General features: G+C 43.4%; 9 protein-coding genes across 9 annotated transcripts; 2 read left to right on the top strand and 7 right to left on the bottom strand.

The window, feature by feature from the left end:
• Positions 1–487: 487 nt before the first annotated feature.
• Positions 488–1,615, bottom strand: BRETT_002652 (uncharacterized protein; the record flags this gene model as incomplete). Its single annotated transcript, XM_041281174.1, has 1 exon — positions 488–1,615. One exon carries the CDS (start codon positions 1,613–1,615, stop codon positions 488–490), a length of 1,128 nt encoding a protein of 375 aa, XP_041138965.1.
• Positions 1,616–2,452: 837 nt separating this feature from the next.
• BRETT_002651 (uncharacterized protein) lies at positions 2,453–3,079 on the bottom strand (the record flags this gene model as incomplete). The annotated part of the gene is made up of 1 exon (XM_041281173.1): positions 2,453–3,079. The coding sequence occupies one exon, from the start codon at positions 3,077–3,079 to the stop codon at positions 2,453–2,455; it is 627 nt and encodes a 208-aa protein (XP_041138964.1).
• A 562-nt stretch (positions 3,080–3,641) lies between these two features.
• On the bottom strand, positions 3,642–5,249 carry BRETT_002650 (uncharacterized protein; the record flags this gene model as incomplete). Its single annotated transcript, XM_041281172.1, has 1 exon — positions 3,642–5,249. The coding sequence occupies one exon, from the start codon at positions 5,247–5,249 to the stop codon at positions 3,642–3,644; it is 1,608 nt and encodes a 535-aa protein (XP_041138963.1).
• A 2,099-nt stretch (positions 5,250–7,348) lies between these two features.
• Positions 7,349–8,422, bottom strand: BRETT_002649 (uncharacterized protein; the record flags this gene model as incomplete). The annotated part of the gene is made up of 1 exon (XM_041281171.1): positions 7,349–8,422. The coding sequence occupies one exon, from the start codon at positions 8,420–8,422 to the stop codon at positions 7,349–7,351; it is 1,074 nt and encodes a 357-aa protein (XP_041138962.1).
• A 481-nt stretch (positions 8,423–8,903) lies between these two features.
• Positions 8,904–9,803, top strand: BRETT_002648 (uncharacterized protein; the record flags this gene model as incomplete). Its single annotated transcript, XM_041281170.1, has 1 exon — positions 8,904–9,803. The coding sequence occupies one exon, from the start codon at positions 8,904–8,906 to the stop codon at positions 9,801–9,803; it is 900 nt and encodes a 299-aa protein (XP_041138961.1).
• Positions 9,804–10,011: 208 nt separating this feature from the next.
• Positions 10,012–10,476, bottom strand: BRETT_002647 (uncharacterized protein; the record flags this gene model as incomplete). The annotated part of the gene is made up of 1 exon (XM_041281169.1): positions 10,012–10,476. One exon carries the CDS (start codon positions 10,474–10,476, stop codon positions 10,012–10,014), a length of 465 nt encoding a protein of 154 aa, XP_041138960.1.
• A 520-nt stretch (positions 10,477–10,996) lies between these two features.
• BRETT_002646 (uncharacterized protein) lies at positions 10,997–11,677 on the bottom strand (the record flags this gene model as incomplete). The annotated part of the gene is made up of 1 exon (XM_041281168.1): positions 10,997–11,677. One exon carries the CDS (start codon positions 11,675–11,677, stop codon positions 10,997–10,999), a length of 681 nt encoding a protein of 226 aa, XP_041138959.1.
• A 316-nt stretch (positions 11,678–11,993) lies between these two features.
• Positions 11,994–12,323, top strand: BRETT_002645 (uncharacterized protein; the record flags this gene model as incomplete). The annotated part of the gene is made up of 1 exon (XM_041281167.1): positions 11,994–12,323. One exon carries the CDS (start codon positions 11,994–11,996, stop codon positions 12,321–12,323), a length of 330 nt encoding a protein of 109 aa, XP_041138958.1.
• Positions 12,324–12,756: 433 nt separating this feature from the next.
• On the bottom strand, positions 12,757–13,740 carry LSP1 (lipid-binding protein; the record flags this gene model as incomplete). Its single annotated transcript, XM_041281166.1, has 1 exon — positions 12,757–13,740. One exon carries the CDS (start codon positions 13,738–13,740, stop codon positions 12,757–12,759), a length of 984 nt encoding a protein of 327 aa, XP_041138957.1.
• Between the last annotated feature and the right edge of the window lie 827 nt (positions 13,741–14,567).

The raw sequence follows: 14,567 nt of genomic DNA, 5'->3' as shown, positions 1-14,567 counted from the left end.
GAGAAACCGATCATAGTCTATGTTGGACACAGGCATATAGCATAGTTTATAAATGATATAAAAAGTTATTAATCATTAGATAAGAAAAGTTAGTAATCATTAGATAAGAAAAGTTAGTAATTATTAGATACGAGAAGGTAGTAATTATTAGATACGAGAATGTAGTAATCATTATATAAGAAAAACTAGTAATCACTAGATATGAGAAGTTATTAACCATTAGATATGAAAAGTTAGTAATCATTATATAAGAAAAGTTAGTAATCTTTATATACGAGAAGTTATTAATCATCAATTAGATATATGCATTCTATAGTAAACATCTGTTACACAGTAAATAAACGTAAAACATGCAAGAATGGTGGGAGTAAAAACACTCCAAATGCTAAGCAAAGAACGGAAAGAAAACGCAGCAGCTGCGAGAAGCTGACCACCCCTCTTTATATAATATTCATGGCACCAAGATCGGCAATGAGACGAGGCTAGCTCACTGGAAGCCCGGCTGGGCATTGGGCTGGTTTTGGCCTGCTGTACTGCCATTATTACCAGCATTTCCATTGGCATTTGGAGGAGGAGGACCAGCCACTCTTCCTGTGGAGGAGCCTTCTCCTTCAGCGGGGAAATTGACAGGCGGATCATCTATTCTGTAACCTGTGCCCTGGGGACCGGTCCAATCAACAGGAACAAACACTTCTGTGAGCGCGATTGGATAAAACACCAAAAGCTCACCGTTTCCGGTGCTATTTTCCTCGGACATCTCCGGGACAACCTCACGCCTGCACAGAGGACACGAGATGTTCGATTTCAACCACTCCACGATGCATGACCGGCCGAAAACATGCTCACACTGCGGCAATTTAACTGCATAGTGTGCATTCTTGTCCGTTTTCGGCACCTGTGCCGGCACGTCCTTCTCCATCTGCTTTTTAACAGAATCCTCGTCCGAAACGCTGTACGAATGCTCTCTAACAGCCGTTGGATCTGCAGGAAACTCGATAGGCGGATCTTCAACCTCATACCCACCCATCATCTCCGGTAGCTTGACAGATTTATGACCATTACTTACATTATTGGCATCCATTGAAGCTCCAGAGGCTGTGTGTGAACACTGTGCTGGATTGTACTCGTCAAACGGCTCAAAGCAGATCGAACACCTCCTGTCAACATCGTTATCGGGCAGCTCAGACAAACGCACAGGCTTCAACTGCTTCAAGGCATCTTTTGTGAAGTGCCTCTTCTTCTTTTCCGGGGGTGCACCTGCATGGATTACCGCCATCATATTCCTGAAAAAGGCACCAAGCGGACTTCCATTCTGATCTGCTCCATTCACAGGTCCATCTGTAGTAAATGTGAACATTCTAGGCTGTGGCATCTGATTGTTGCTTGCTGCGTCGCCAGAATTGGCTGGGCCGTTGTTTGTGTTGCCGTTGGCATTATTGGAATTATCACTATAATTGGTATTATCACTATAATTATCACTATTATTGGTATTATCATTATTATTGGTATTGTCATTATTAGCGGGTCCAGATCCCATGGAGGAAGCACCTAATCCAGCCCCAAAGTTTGCTCCTCCATCTCCAGAACCTGCCATATTGTTATTAGTATCACTCATAGCTGTTAAACTGCGATTGTTGCAGACAAATTACAAAAAAAGAAAAAGATAAGTAAGTGATAACAAAATGTTATCTCCTATGAGGAACGGGGCGAAGAGCGAAATCTTAATCGCTCCACATTTATATGATTCGGGAAGGTAGAGGGTGGGAAAAAAATAATTATTTACGGGTGGTGCATTTTGGGGCATCACTTCCTTTTTCTAGCTTTCCTGTTATCAGGACTCTTCCGGAACAAAATGCGCACCAAGTACTCCAAATGGAACATCTTAGAATGTCGTAAATATAAGCTGTCTATCTGCCAACAATATACCCCACAGACATGCTGCTTATCAAAGCCAAAAAAAACAACATGTAGGCAAATCGACAACTAAGTAGTACGCATGACTATTTGATAGAGCGTGCATGCTACTAACGGTCCCAACGGAAATGACCATATAATCTCTTCCTCTAATAATAGGTGGTGCGACAGATCGGCAAAGTGAAGATGTTCCTGAAAAACGGTCAAGAAAAAGTTTGTACGCGTGGAAGTTTCTAGAAGTGGCTGTGCAGCCGCGCTCTAACAGGCAATCCCAAAATATGTGGCGGTGAAGAGCTCTCTAGGGAAACGGTATCTGGATGCGAATCCTTGCAGTTTTGAACGGTAACTCATATTTTTACAATTTGAGTTAAAATTGTTGGCAGAATTGAATCAATGCTTTAATTTTATAATGCTAGAGAACATACAGCTAATGAATTTACCTTATAGTGCTTATCAAATGCCGCATGATCTTTCCTGAGAGGTTCAGAAAAAATGCATTTAATACATATACACCATTTAACCAATAGCTTGAGAAAAATCACGCGGCGATCCGAATGTGATCGTACTGAAAAATATCTTGAAAATTGCAGACCATTTCCAAACTTGTATCTGCAAGTGGCTTTAAACTTATTCCACGAAAAAAGTGAGAGTTGAAGATCGAATGAAAGAGGTAGGGATTTCTTCTTCCGGCGGGAAAGCGGTCTGTTTCAGTTTCGTGACCAGGAGTGGTATCGGCTAGAAATGAATTATAATCTTCATAGAATGAGCTAGAATCCTGTATATCATTAGCACTGCGGTCAGAATGGTTTGTCAAGCTAGTTTCCCAAGAATCGGCATTATCCTGATTCTCTGTATCCTGAAACTGATCGATGTAGGCGGCATAGTTGTACCGAGGATCTTTGAACACATTTCTTCTGATAGAGGCGTATGCATTTCTCAGTTTTAACTTTTGCCGAAGTGTGCGGTAGGGATTCAGATGAAGATTAAATTTCCAGGATGAGGGAAACAATTTTTGAATTAAATGAAGAAGCGATAGAAACGGGAGAAGGATTCTTTCCAAGCGGTTCTTTTTTGCTGGTGCCAAATAGGAGTAGGTATTTTTTTCTGGGAAGAAGAAATCGTCCATTATTTCGTTGACGGGAGATTTTCTTCTGCGGAGGGTCATTATGTCTAGAAGAAGGAAGTAGAAAAGGGAGGAAAAGGGAGGAAAAAAGGAGAGAAAGAGAAAAGGGAAAGGAAAAAAAAAGGAGAAAAAGAGAAAAAGAGAAAAAGAGAAAAAGAGAAAAAGAGAAAAGGAGAAGAAGAGCAAAGGAGAAGAAGAGCAAAGGAGAAGAAGAGAAAAGGAAGGATGTTGATAAGTTAAAGAAAAAAGGGTGACAAGTTAAAAGAAAAATAATACATGCAGTGATTTAAAAAAAATACAAACAAGGTGAAGCACAGCCATTTACAAGTACGGAAACATGTAGGAAGACAAAAGACGTAACTTAATGAGGCGGTATGAAGAAAAATTTATAAAGACATGTAAGGATTGGCCCTTAAGTAAAGACGGACAGAGGATAAAAAAAAGGGTAAAAAAAAAGTAAAAAGATGAGCAAAGCCGAACCATCATGAACGCATAAAAGACGAGGGAGAAAAGAAAGAAATTTAGCGGAGTTGGAACGAGACAAGAAAAAGTAAAAAGTTTCAAGGCGAAGCTTATATTAAGAAGAAGATTAAATGGCGGCAGGTCACAAGTACTGGGATCTGATCTGGTTTGCCATATTGCGTTCGTTGTCCGGCAAGTTTGCGATTTGCTGGGGGGACAACTTGAGCACCTGGACGATCAAGTTTGCCTCTTGGTCGCTGATTGCCATCAACTTGTTGACGGTATGCTGTGGCAAGGAGAGCCAGTCTGGGTGGGCAGTGAGTTGGGAGTAAGGGGGGTTTGGATTTGCATTAGCATTAATGGCATTAGCAACATTGGAATTATTAGTATTGCCAACATTAGCATTAGCAACATTGCCAACAGTAGCATTGCCAACAGTACCAACATTAGCAACATTAGCCACATTAGCCACATTAGCATTACCAACATTGGAATTACCAACATTAGCATTACCAACATTTCCAACGGTCCGCCCAGCTAATGTCTCGTTGATCACATTCAGATCAATGATCCCCATAAGAAGCAAGGACTGGGCAGCAGCAGCAGCCAGCTTGGGGTTGTCGTGCAAGATCGCGGCGGCCTGCTGGTAGTTGGGCGTGGGGCCGCTCAAAACAAGCTTCAACTTGGCCAGCAGCTCGATGAGCACGTTGGGCGGGATGGCGGCGAGTGTCTGCGACACTTTGTCCTTGGCGTAGATGGCCTGGGGGTCCGGGTTGCCCGGGTTGCCGGGGTTGCCTAGCTGGCCCGGGGCGGCGGCCGCCTGCTGGGGCACCGGCAGGTACCGGGAGGCCATGGAGAGCGTGGCAAGCTGGTCCTGGTGCGACTGCCGAGGGCCGCGGGGGCCACGGGACTCGTCCGGGGCGACCGAACCGTCCACCGGGGCTGCTGGGATCTGCGGCGGCTCACCCGCACCAGGCCCTCCCCCGCTGGCCAGCTGACGCACCACAGACGCGATCTGGTTCATGTCCATGCCGTTGGCGATCATCTGGCCAACCATCTTCTTCACCTGCTTGCTGGACGCCATAATGGATGCAATCTCGGCTGACGACGCACTCGTGCTCTTGGACCCCGGGAGTCCCGAACCCATGCTCGAGATCCCGGCATTGAGATCTGTATCCGGTGCCTGCAGCAGCATCTCGCGGGGGATAATCACGTTTGAAGGCAGGAAATTCCGGCTGAGATGCAACTCCGGTTTCTGGCCCGGCACCGGGTTCCGGAGGCCCTCCTTTGAGAGCTCGATTCGCAGCTTCTTGCGGCCCTCGATCTTGATCCGCGAGAGTACCGAGAGAGCCTTTGATGCTGCCTCGGCCGAGGAGTACTCCACAAAGCAGAATCCCTTGTTTTTGGACGCGTTGTCCATCATGCAGCGGACGTCAACGACGGGGCCCGAGCCACAGACGACGCTCTTGATGACCTCGACATCCCAGTTATAGGGGATGGCTCCGAGGTAGAGCACGCAGGAGCTGTTTGTGGAGCCCGGTGTGACGGTACTGGAGGAGCTGCCCGGTGGGCCACCGCCGACCGCGGTACGACTACCGGGGGCCATGCCGCCTCCCACGTGCGAGTGCCCGGTGGGGCCACCGGGTCTTCCACCGTACCCGGCGTATCCGCCGTAGGGTAGGAACCCGTTGGACGGCGGCTTCGAGTTGAACGCCATCGATGCACCTTGCGAAGTGTTTCTGAAATTCATCCTGCGACAGGTTCGTTAGTTTGCCTGTATGGTTGCGTGTGTATTAGTGGAAAGGGAAGAAGAAGAAGAAAAGAGGAAAGAAAAAGAAGAAAGAACAAAGATAATACTAGCGGGTCGTCAACTGCTGCAGACGACTATTCGTGGCGTGCGGCAAACGACTTCGATGCGTTGTATCCTGTGCTATGTCTGGTATAGCTCGTTAAATAATGAACTCGATGTTCAATCAACTGTCTCTAGCGTGTCTATTTAGCAACACCGGCACGCGAATGAATGACTGTGCCACGGGGCGTTCTCTCTAAGTGCGTGCTATGCTATCCTGCTGCGTTGTAATCGCTTGTCCTGTGCAGCTATCGAATTGATGCGTACGGTGTCTATAAATGAAAAGATTCACCCAAGCCGCTTTTATTCCAACTGCAATCACAAAAATAAAAAAAATGCAATCCTGCTGGCTTGACTGTTCACCTCCTGACCTGTTTGTTCTGGTGTGGTATGCCTTTGCCGACTCAAAATAAACTTGCCTGTGGTGTGTCTGTTTGTTTGTTGTTCAGCAATCTGATTATTCAGTCGTTTTGATGTCTCAAAGCACCCTGTATATGCGCTCTCGAGAATGTGCTGGATCAAGTGTCACGAAGAATGCTAACGCTGGTATTTATTGATCGTTGTGAAAAAAAGTGAACATGCAACAAGGAGGAAGGAATCGAGATCAAAACGAAAAATACAAATCCAGCACGACTCTGTGCGATAATAATAGGATGGACAAAATTCAAATTCATCGAAAAAAAAAAAAAAAATTGTGAATGCGTCAGAAAAGGGGTAAAAATTGTGGGTAAGAAAGAAGAAAGGAAACAGAAGGAAAAAACTACGGCGAGCCTCTGCGACCAGCGACTCTTCTGCATTATCCAGTATGCCCTGCCTGACAATAAGCGGACGAGTGATATAGATATAGTCAAGGGCGGGCAAAAAAAAAAAAAAATCCTTACTTAATACATTTTCACGCCTAGGGCCCAAAGCCGACGATAACAGAGAAAACAAAGCCAGTGAAAATTTTTTTTTCGCGCATACTACAGATCTACAAAGAGTGGGAGTCCGGCAAGCTCAGGTTTATGGGCGAGCTTAATTTATTGGCTCTGTTTATGGTAATGCCCACAAGAGCAAACCAAGCAGGTGAATTTGTTCAGCATGTGCTCAGGTACTTATTCGGTAAGGTGGCATTTGTAATTTGTGGTTATCGAAAATAATGTTTGGCGATACACTAACGTTAAATTTACTTCCAAAAATATTCCAAAAGTACTTCCAAATGTGCATCCACTGTTTTTAGGCAGCAAACTCGATGCTATTGGATACTATTGGATATTATTATATTATGGCAATAATGCATCTGGTGGGGGGCGAAAAAAAAACAAGTGCTGAGGTGAAAAAATCCGAGGAAATAAACAACAAAAATGAATCAATCACTCGTTTGAAAAATAAAAAATTAACTGGCGAAAGTTCCCACTATGACAGATGACAGCACAAAATAGTACGAGCTCCAAACAAAAACCAAAAGCAACAATCCATTACAAAGAAAAAGAACAAAGTTCGAACAATAGATGATTCAACTATGCTAGCTAGTACCATCGGAAACCTAAGCAATCATATAAACCTGCGTACCGCGTATTTTTCGTGTGGTTCCTACAGTTCTGATTCGCACACCCGCCTCAGCATACACATCTCCACACCATATTTTTCCCACTCTACAATTTAGTACGCAGAGACTAACATACAATAAGAACACCACATATAAGATCTAACAAATGTAGGCATCAGCCGCCAACAACTAGGAAATAATTTTATTATACAATCCGAGCTGCATGTATTTAGTTACCACAGTCTCGAAATGGCGACGAATTGTCAAACCATCCAACATTCTGCGATTCATATGCCTATAACTGTAATTTTATCCGGACTCAAACTGACCGTGGTAGTGAATTTATCTTGAATCTAATATTCTTCCGATACTTCTAAAACTTTTCTAATTTTCCCAATCTATTTTCCAACAATCCTCTAATACTATTCCAACAATCTTCCATTATAAACCGACTCACACATCAGTGCTCAATTCACAAATTCGTGCTCGAATACCTGTTCTTAATCTCGAGGTAGAGTTTTTGCTGCTGTGGATCAGTCACTGATTTCTTGATCTCTTCTTCAGACATCGTGCAAATCGCCTTAATCACATTCTTCTGCTCATCTGTAAGTACCTGCTCATCTGAAGCATCAGAAGAAGTTTTTTTGGACTCTTTGGCTTCAGGTGCTTGCTCTTTCACATTATCCGTACTTTCTGCAGCCGGATTTTCTAGGTTCGCCTTCTCAACAACTTGTTCAGCCAATAACTCCTTTATTTTGGCAGGTGAAGCCAGATTGAGCAGCATGGCACTCTGCACCAAAGCATAAATGAGCTGTGGATGTGTCTCCAGTAACACCCCCATCAATTCCGGATTGTCATCAGACATCACCTTAGCATCCCTCACCAAATTCTTCATTCTGGGCTCATTGATGTTTGCCAAAGCTTGATATATCGCCGCATTTAGGCCATCCATACTACTATCCATTACATTAACACCGGCTGGAAGTGGTGGAATTTCCCTTTCAAGCTCATATCTAGAGTCCCCACTGTTCTCACCCCCATAACCTCGTCCGCCATTCCAACCTTCTCCATTTAACAGCCGGATTATTGTAGATTCACTAGCGAAATTGCATTTTAAATATCTTCGCATCACTCCTCCTTTCGATCCATCTCCTCCACTAACTGGAAAATTGTTCAAGTTTCGCACTGCACTTGACGCCGTTTCATAATCAGGATACTCCACTAAGCATACCCCTCTTGATTTTCCGGTTTCCCGGTCAAATAATAGTTTTGATGACACAACTGGGCCTACAGACTTGGCTATATCAAGAACTTGCTCTTCTGTTTTGTCATAGGGTATACTTGTAATATATATCACTTTGCTCATCTGCAATTGTCCATGTGACTGGAATTCCCGTAGACCGTGCCAAAAATACACCGTGCCAACTAATAAGCCGGGGTAAATGTGAACTGCTTTGGGAATCTCATTCAGTGCATTAGTGCTTGTGGAAGAATAATTGATCAAAATTTGACGATCAAGAATAATCATCGAGGGTGACACACCCATACACCAGACGAAGACCACCTACTTTCCGCATACTTTTCCTAGTAGAAGCCCAAAGAAAGTAATGTTACAAGCATTTAACATATTTGCTTTTGCTATGGGCGAACAAAAGTGCTCAGATATGATATCTGAGCGAACTAGGAAACATTTTGAGCCGAAAAAGCTTTTGGTTGGCTTTAAAAGCACAAGTGATAGGGTTGACTACATCAGTACACCAAAACTCAAAACGCTCAGACGACCTGAATGAAAAGTGCGAAAATTTCATAATAAGGATGAAAGCGAAAAGGGGGAAAAAAGGGAGAGAAAAAAAAACAACGCTTTCCCCAGAGACAGATAGACAATAATGAATCTCAAAGTTTCGCTAACAGAGACGATCGCACACGTTACTTTAAAAATCATTGCAAGATACAGAATTTAGGTACATAAATAAGCGGAAGCAGTGTGTAATATATTAAAGAACGGAGGAAGAAGGAAAAACAAAAAAATGGAAATTAGTGAAGCAACTACGATTGTGGCGAACCTGCAGAAGACCAAAGACACTAAAACTTTAATACAGCTCTTGGAAGTTCTTAAGGAGAAAGTGGTGCCGACCGAGAAGTTTTTGAGAAAGACAAAAGTGGGAATTGCGGTGAACAGACTTAGATCGAACTCAGATCCGGCAGTTTCAGCTCTGGTGAAAAAAATTATCAAGTCATGGAAAGATGAAGTTTTCAAAGAGAAAAGAAAAAAGCATCAGAAGCAAGCGGCCCAGAGCCATGCCTCGGAAGACAAGAGCGTGAAAGTGGAAAGTGTGAAAAACGAGGAGAATAATGAACAAAAGAGCAAGGAGAAGTTTGTATCGACAAAGAGAAGAAATCCAGCAAATGATGGAGTGAAAATTAATTTCTACGACAACTCGACGAGAAACGGATGTATCTCGGGTTTGTACACTGCCTTGGCAATGGGATCAACTGCACAGCCGGATGATATAGTGGGGGTTGCGAAGGAGGTGGAAAAATGTGCATTTGAGATGCACAAGGGTAAGATTGACGACAAGTATCGTAACAAGACTAGATCTTTGATTATGAATCTTCGGAACAAGAAGAACCCGGAGCTTCGGGAGAAGATTCTCAGCCGAGAGCTAAAGGCATCACGATTTGTCTATATGACGAACCAGGAGCTTGCACCGGAGTCGTTGAAGAAAGAAATGGCCGATATGCATCAGAAGAATTTGTTTGAGGCCCAGGGAGCCGTTCAAAAAAGAGCCGTTACCGATAGATTTGTTTGCGGTAGATGCAAACAAAGGGAGGTGAGCTACTACCAAATGCAGACGCGTTCGGCCGATGAGCCGCTCACGACATTCTGCACATGTGAGAAGTGTGGATACAGATGGAAGTTCTGTTAAGGTGTATAAATCGTTTGCTCTTTACATTTTTTCAGCCTTCCGTATACAGAAGGAGGAAAGCGCTGACGGCGGCCGTTCGCGTGAAATTATGAATAAATATAAATAGATGATGAATAGAGACAAGTCAGAAGAGGAGATGTAGTGAGAAGAGTTGACTAGAATCAGTAGATGCGATACTCTGCGATGTAGGGATGAAGAGGAAGCCTGCCTAACTGAGCATGTGGAGAACATAGTCGCCGACTAGGCATAGATCGGACATATAGACGGGCAAATGATCATTATCCATTTTCTGCACCACCTCCCTCCACTTGGCGTTAATTTCAGCATTCCACATCAATCTAAAGAGCACAATCACATGCTGTGCACTCACCGGCATCTTTGAAACTAGTGGTGATTGCTCATTTTGCCTGAAATGCACCTGGATAATGGACAAGAGAAGCTCCATGAAGTTGTAAACATCCTTTTTAAGTTCTGGTCTTTCTTCTAATTCAACCATCAAGTACTCGAGGCGAAGTCTTCCTCTTTCTGTTGATGATATCGATGGACCTGGACCCGGATACTCTGGATGCTGGGAGTTAAAAGGTGAGGTTGAATTGAATCGGACTTGCTGAAAATTTACTGAACACTGCCCGATGCCGAATTTTGGCACTGTATGTATGTTTCTATAGCCCATCTGAGCACGCTGTGTGCATTTCAGAACAGAAGGTGCAGATTTCCGCAAGCAATACCTTGAAATATGAAGTTTGGAGAGGACGACTCCATCCTCTACGATAGAATGTACTGCCCTTATTGTAGACATATTAGAATTGGAGCGTATGAAACATTCGAAGGGCAAAATGAAGCGGGATAACGTTGGCTTTGGCAGTGCTTGAAATATGGCATGTCGAGAATCCAGGAAGGTAAACGTTAAATCCGTGATGCTCGATTCTGCTCGATTACCCCATGATATAATTGGAAAAACAAGAAAAAACAAGAACCTAGAGTATTCGGTGTATGGATGCGGTACGAGCGAATTGGACGATATAGATGCACATTATGAAAGATAGCATTTGCATCATGAAAGGGTATTACACGAAATACGAATCGATGACATTACAAAATTAACGGTGAATATGAATAAGATTATGCAATTGTTTATATATAAGCGGAATAACCATTTGCATCTAATGTAAGGGAATGGATTGCCAGGAGCTCTAGCCCTTTTGAATGTTGTATATGTACGCACCAGTTTGCATAACATTGAAAACATTTGTTAACGCAAGCAGGACCTGCGTCTTCAAAGTATAAAACTCTTTAAAAGTAAACTTCCCAAGCACATACTTCGAAACCGAATCACTGTCTTTTCCACCCCCAGGGTAATTTCTTCCTATGCCAATTTTAATACTTGTGAATCCCTTTCCAATGACGTTCTGGATAGATTTAAGCCCATTATGGCCCCTAGCAGACGAATTTTGTATTCGAATCTGCAATTTACCCATATCTTTATCTAGTTCATCGGAAAGAACAACAAGAACCGGATTTCTTCCTTTCTGCGTGGCAAATCTTCGGAACTCGTTCCAAGGCTCACACAAGTTCTTGCCACTTTCATTCATGAACCCCTTGTTGTGATAGAACATAAAACAGTCTGGATTGGACTTTATCTTGAAAGTATAGGGCCCTATTTCTAAAGGTGAAGTATATCCCCTCTTATAGCAGTATCTTTCAAGCATAAAATGGCCGACGGAATGTCTTGTATTGTCATATTGGGGTGACGGATTTCCGATTGATGCGACCAAGATGAGAGGGTCCTTTAACGGATCAAATTTGGAAAACATTGAACTTCGTGCTCTAGTTGAATAAGTAAACTTTTGAAACGCTAGTTTTACCGGGCTCATAATGGATGAAAAAAAAAGCACAAGACAACTCTATGGATACAGAGAAGCCATTTATTGAATCGACGCCGGTGAATCTGAATGGTGTGCTTGATTGTAGTAATGCTGCTATTAATGTGAATTCGTAAAAGAGATAAAATATACCGGGGCGGAGGTCGAACGAGAAGCCAGAGACGGAGATGAAAACGCGAAAAAAATGGGGGGAGGAAAAAAGGTTCTGTCCTAAATCTGACAAGATCCCACTCCCAGTCAATTGATTCACTTTATCAAGAGTATTTCCACAAGTACAACCACCATAAAAACATTCTTAGCACGTGATATGAGTGAAAGCATAGCAAATTCAGCAGGGCAACTAGCTGATGCCACAGAAAGCGAGCTTGCGACCCCTGCCCAAGGAATGATTGTGAAATTCCTAATTGCGGCAATTCTTACACTATTCGCCTTCATATACTTTGACAAGACATCATCATTGAACGGTCACACACCTGAGGAGAATAAGAAGCTGAATGATGCCCCAGCAGAAAAGAAGGAGGAAGATGAAAAAGAGTCAATTGGTGCAAGAATAGCCTCTGAACATAAAAGAAAATCGGTTAGAGGGGAAACAAGTGGTGCGAAAGGCAGGAAGGTGATCCGGAAAAGAAAGGTTTAAGGATCATGGAGAGATAGATAACAATTTCTTCTACATAGCTAGATAGGCTAACAAATAGAAACAACAACAACAACTCTTATTTCAATTGATTTCCTATTTACTCAAGAATGCTTTTTTTTTTTTTTTTTTTGGCTGCTAAACGTCCAGTAGTGAGAAGCGGAAACCCGAGAGTACGGCAAGAAAAGCAAGGCAGAATTGAGAGATAAAACAACAAAGAAAGCGTGGCAACACGTGATAAATGCAACTAGTAAAACAACGACAACGGCAAAAGGGGAGAGGAGGCCCGGAAAGTGAGTAAAATAGAGTAAAAGAAGAAGCTTGTCCGGGCATCGTAAAAGACAACGGTAACAAATAAAAAAACACAAAACATGGTAGGATAAATAGAAACGCGATGCACGTCACACGGGCTGTGGCGCATTCATCCAGGCTTTATTCAGGCTTCAGTTTTTGACGCGTCAACTGCAGCATCCTCAGTTTCAGGAGCAGCATCCTCAGGTTCAGGAGCAGCATCTGCATTTTCACCATCTACTGGAGCAGCAGCAGCTTCATCACCATCCTGTTCTGCAGCAGCATACACCTCATCATGGCTCAAGGATAGAGTAGGCTGCTTAACGTAAGAATTGTCCAAAGTCCACGTTGCAAGGGCATTTTCACAATCCATGATGATCTGCTTTGAGGCTTCGTAACCATCGTAGGCAGCCCTAGTTTCACCGGGTGTAACAGGAGCATCGTCTAGAAGCTCCAAGAGGGCCTTTCCGTATCCGGCAATCAAAGCTTCCTTCTCGGCAAACTCACGCAAGGAGTCGCACTGGTACAAATAGGCGGCCTTCAACTTTTCTCTGGTGATGTTGGACAACTGGGCCTCGGCAACAAGCGATTCTGCCTCTGCACGGACCAATTCCTGCTCCAAGACGGGGATTTTAGGCGATTGAGGGTCCTTGTACTTGAGGTGGGCAATCTCATCGGTGATCTTCTGCTTTCTGTTCCTCGAGGGCTGCACAGAAGACTCGATATCCCGGATGGACTTCAAAGTAATCCTGTAAAGATCGTACTTGTCGATGAATTGGTCCTCCAACTCGCCCAATTCGTACAGGAGCACGCCCAACTTGTCGGTGACGTCCGAAACGTCATCATCGTTGTCTTCTCCCCAGAGAGAGAGCTGCTTGGCAACCAGTCTTCTCTCATTGGCCACAACTTCCATGCTTTTCTCCAAGCTTTTTTCGATTTTTATCAACTGTGCGAGCTTCCTCGACATTTCCGGACCGAACGAGCCGGCTGCCTGCCTGCGGATGATCGAGCTGATCGATCCGGAACCGAAAAAGCTCTTCTTAGACTTCGAAGGTGGAGGAGGAGGGTTGGCCAGTTCTGAGGCTGTTGGTGCCCTCGATTTCCTCATTGAATATGTTCTTTGCATCATTTTAGTGTGCTGTTAAATAAATCAAGGTACCTGCTGATTCTCTTCTGAAGGCAATTGGGTAAAAAGATGCTTGTACTGTGTAATAATTCGATGGCTGTATGCAACTTTGTCTTTCACTTGCTGCTTTTTTCACGTGTACTTCTTGCGGACGGGAAATTTAGGCGGTGCTTAATTGTTTAGACGAACAGCGGACCGGAGTTAGAAATATGGACGGCAAATAGAAAAAAACTGCAAACACCTGGAAAAGAAAAGTAAGGATGATGAAGGAAGGAAGGATGGATGATGCATCAGCCAGCTTACAGATGATACGGAAAAAAACCGCTGGGATTGGAAACACGCAGGGGGAAGGAGGCAGGTGAGGCAAGGAAGAAAAAAAAAAATAAAATTAAAAACCAAAAAAAAATTATATAGTCAAAGCATTATTATCGGTGTTCAAAGCCTTAGGCAGCGAGTGACAATAGCCACAGAAAGGAACAGGAAAAATCAGAGTTACGGGAATAATAGAAATATCAGGCATTAGATGTTCGGGAATAATAAGATATTTGTTGCTCACGGCAAATAAATAATGGAAGTAGAATCGGAGAGAAGGTAATGCGAACTGCCCGTACATAATAGATTAGATAATGCAGAAAAAACACAAAAAACCTAAAATTTTCTTTCTTATTCACTTTTGGCTTTTTCCTCAATACGTCTGTTTTCAGACCCCTCCCCGCTCACAAGTGAATGTAATCTGACATGTGCCTTCATTATATGTCTTAGAGCTCTATTTGATCGCAATGCAGCATTATTTTGACAAATGCAGGGACGACCCGGCGTGTGTTTCAGAT

Source organism: Brettanomyces bruxellensis, chromosome 9 (genome assembly GCF_011074885.1).
Source record: "Brettanomyces bruxellensis chromosome 9, complete sequence".
Lineage (NCBI taxonomy): Eukaryota > Fungi > Ascomycota > Pichiomycetes > Pichiales > Pichiaceae > Brettanomyces > Brettanomyces bruxellensis.
The sequence above is the reverse complement of the archived record's forward strand: the minus strand, read 5'-3'. Positions and strand labels throughout refer to the sequence as shown.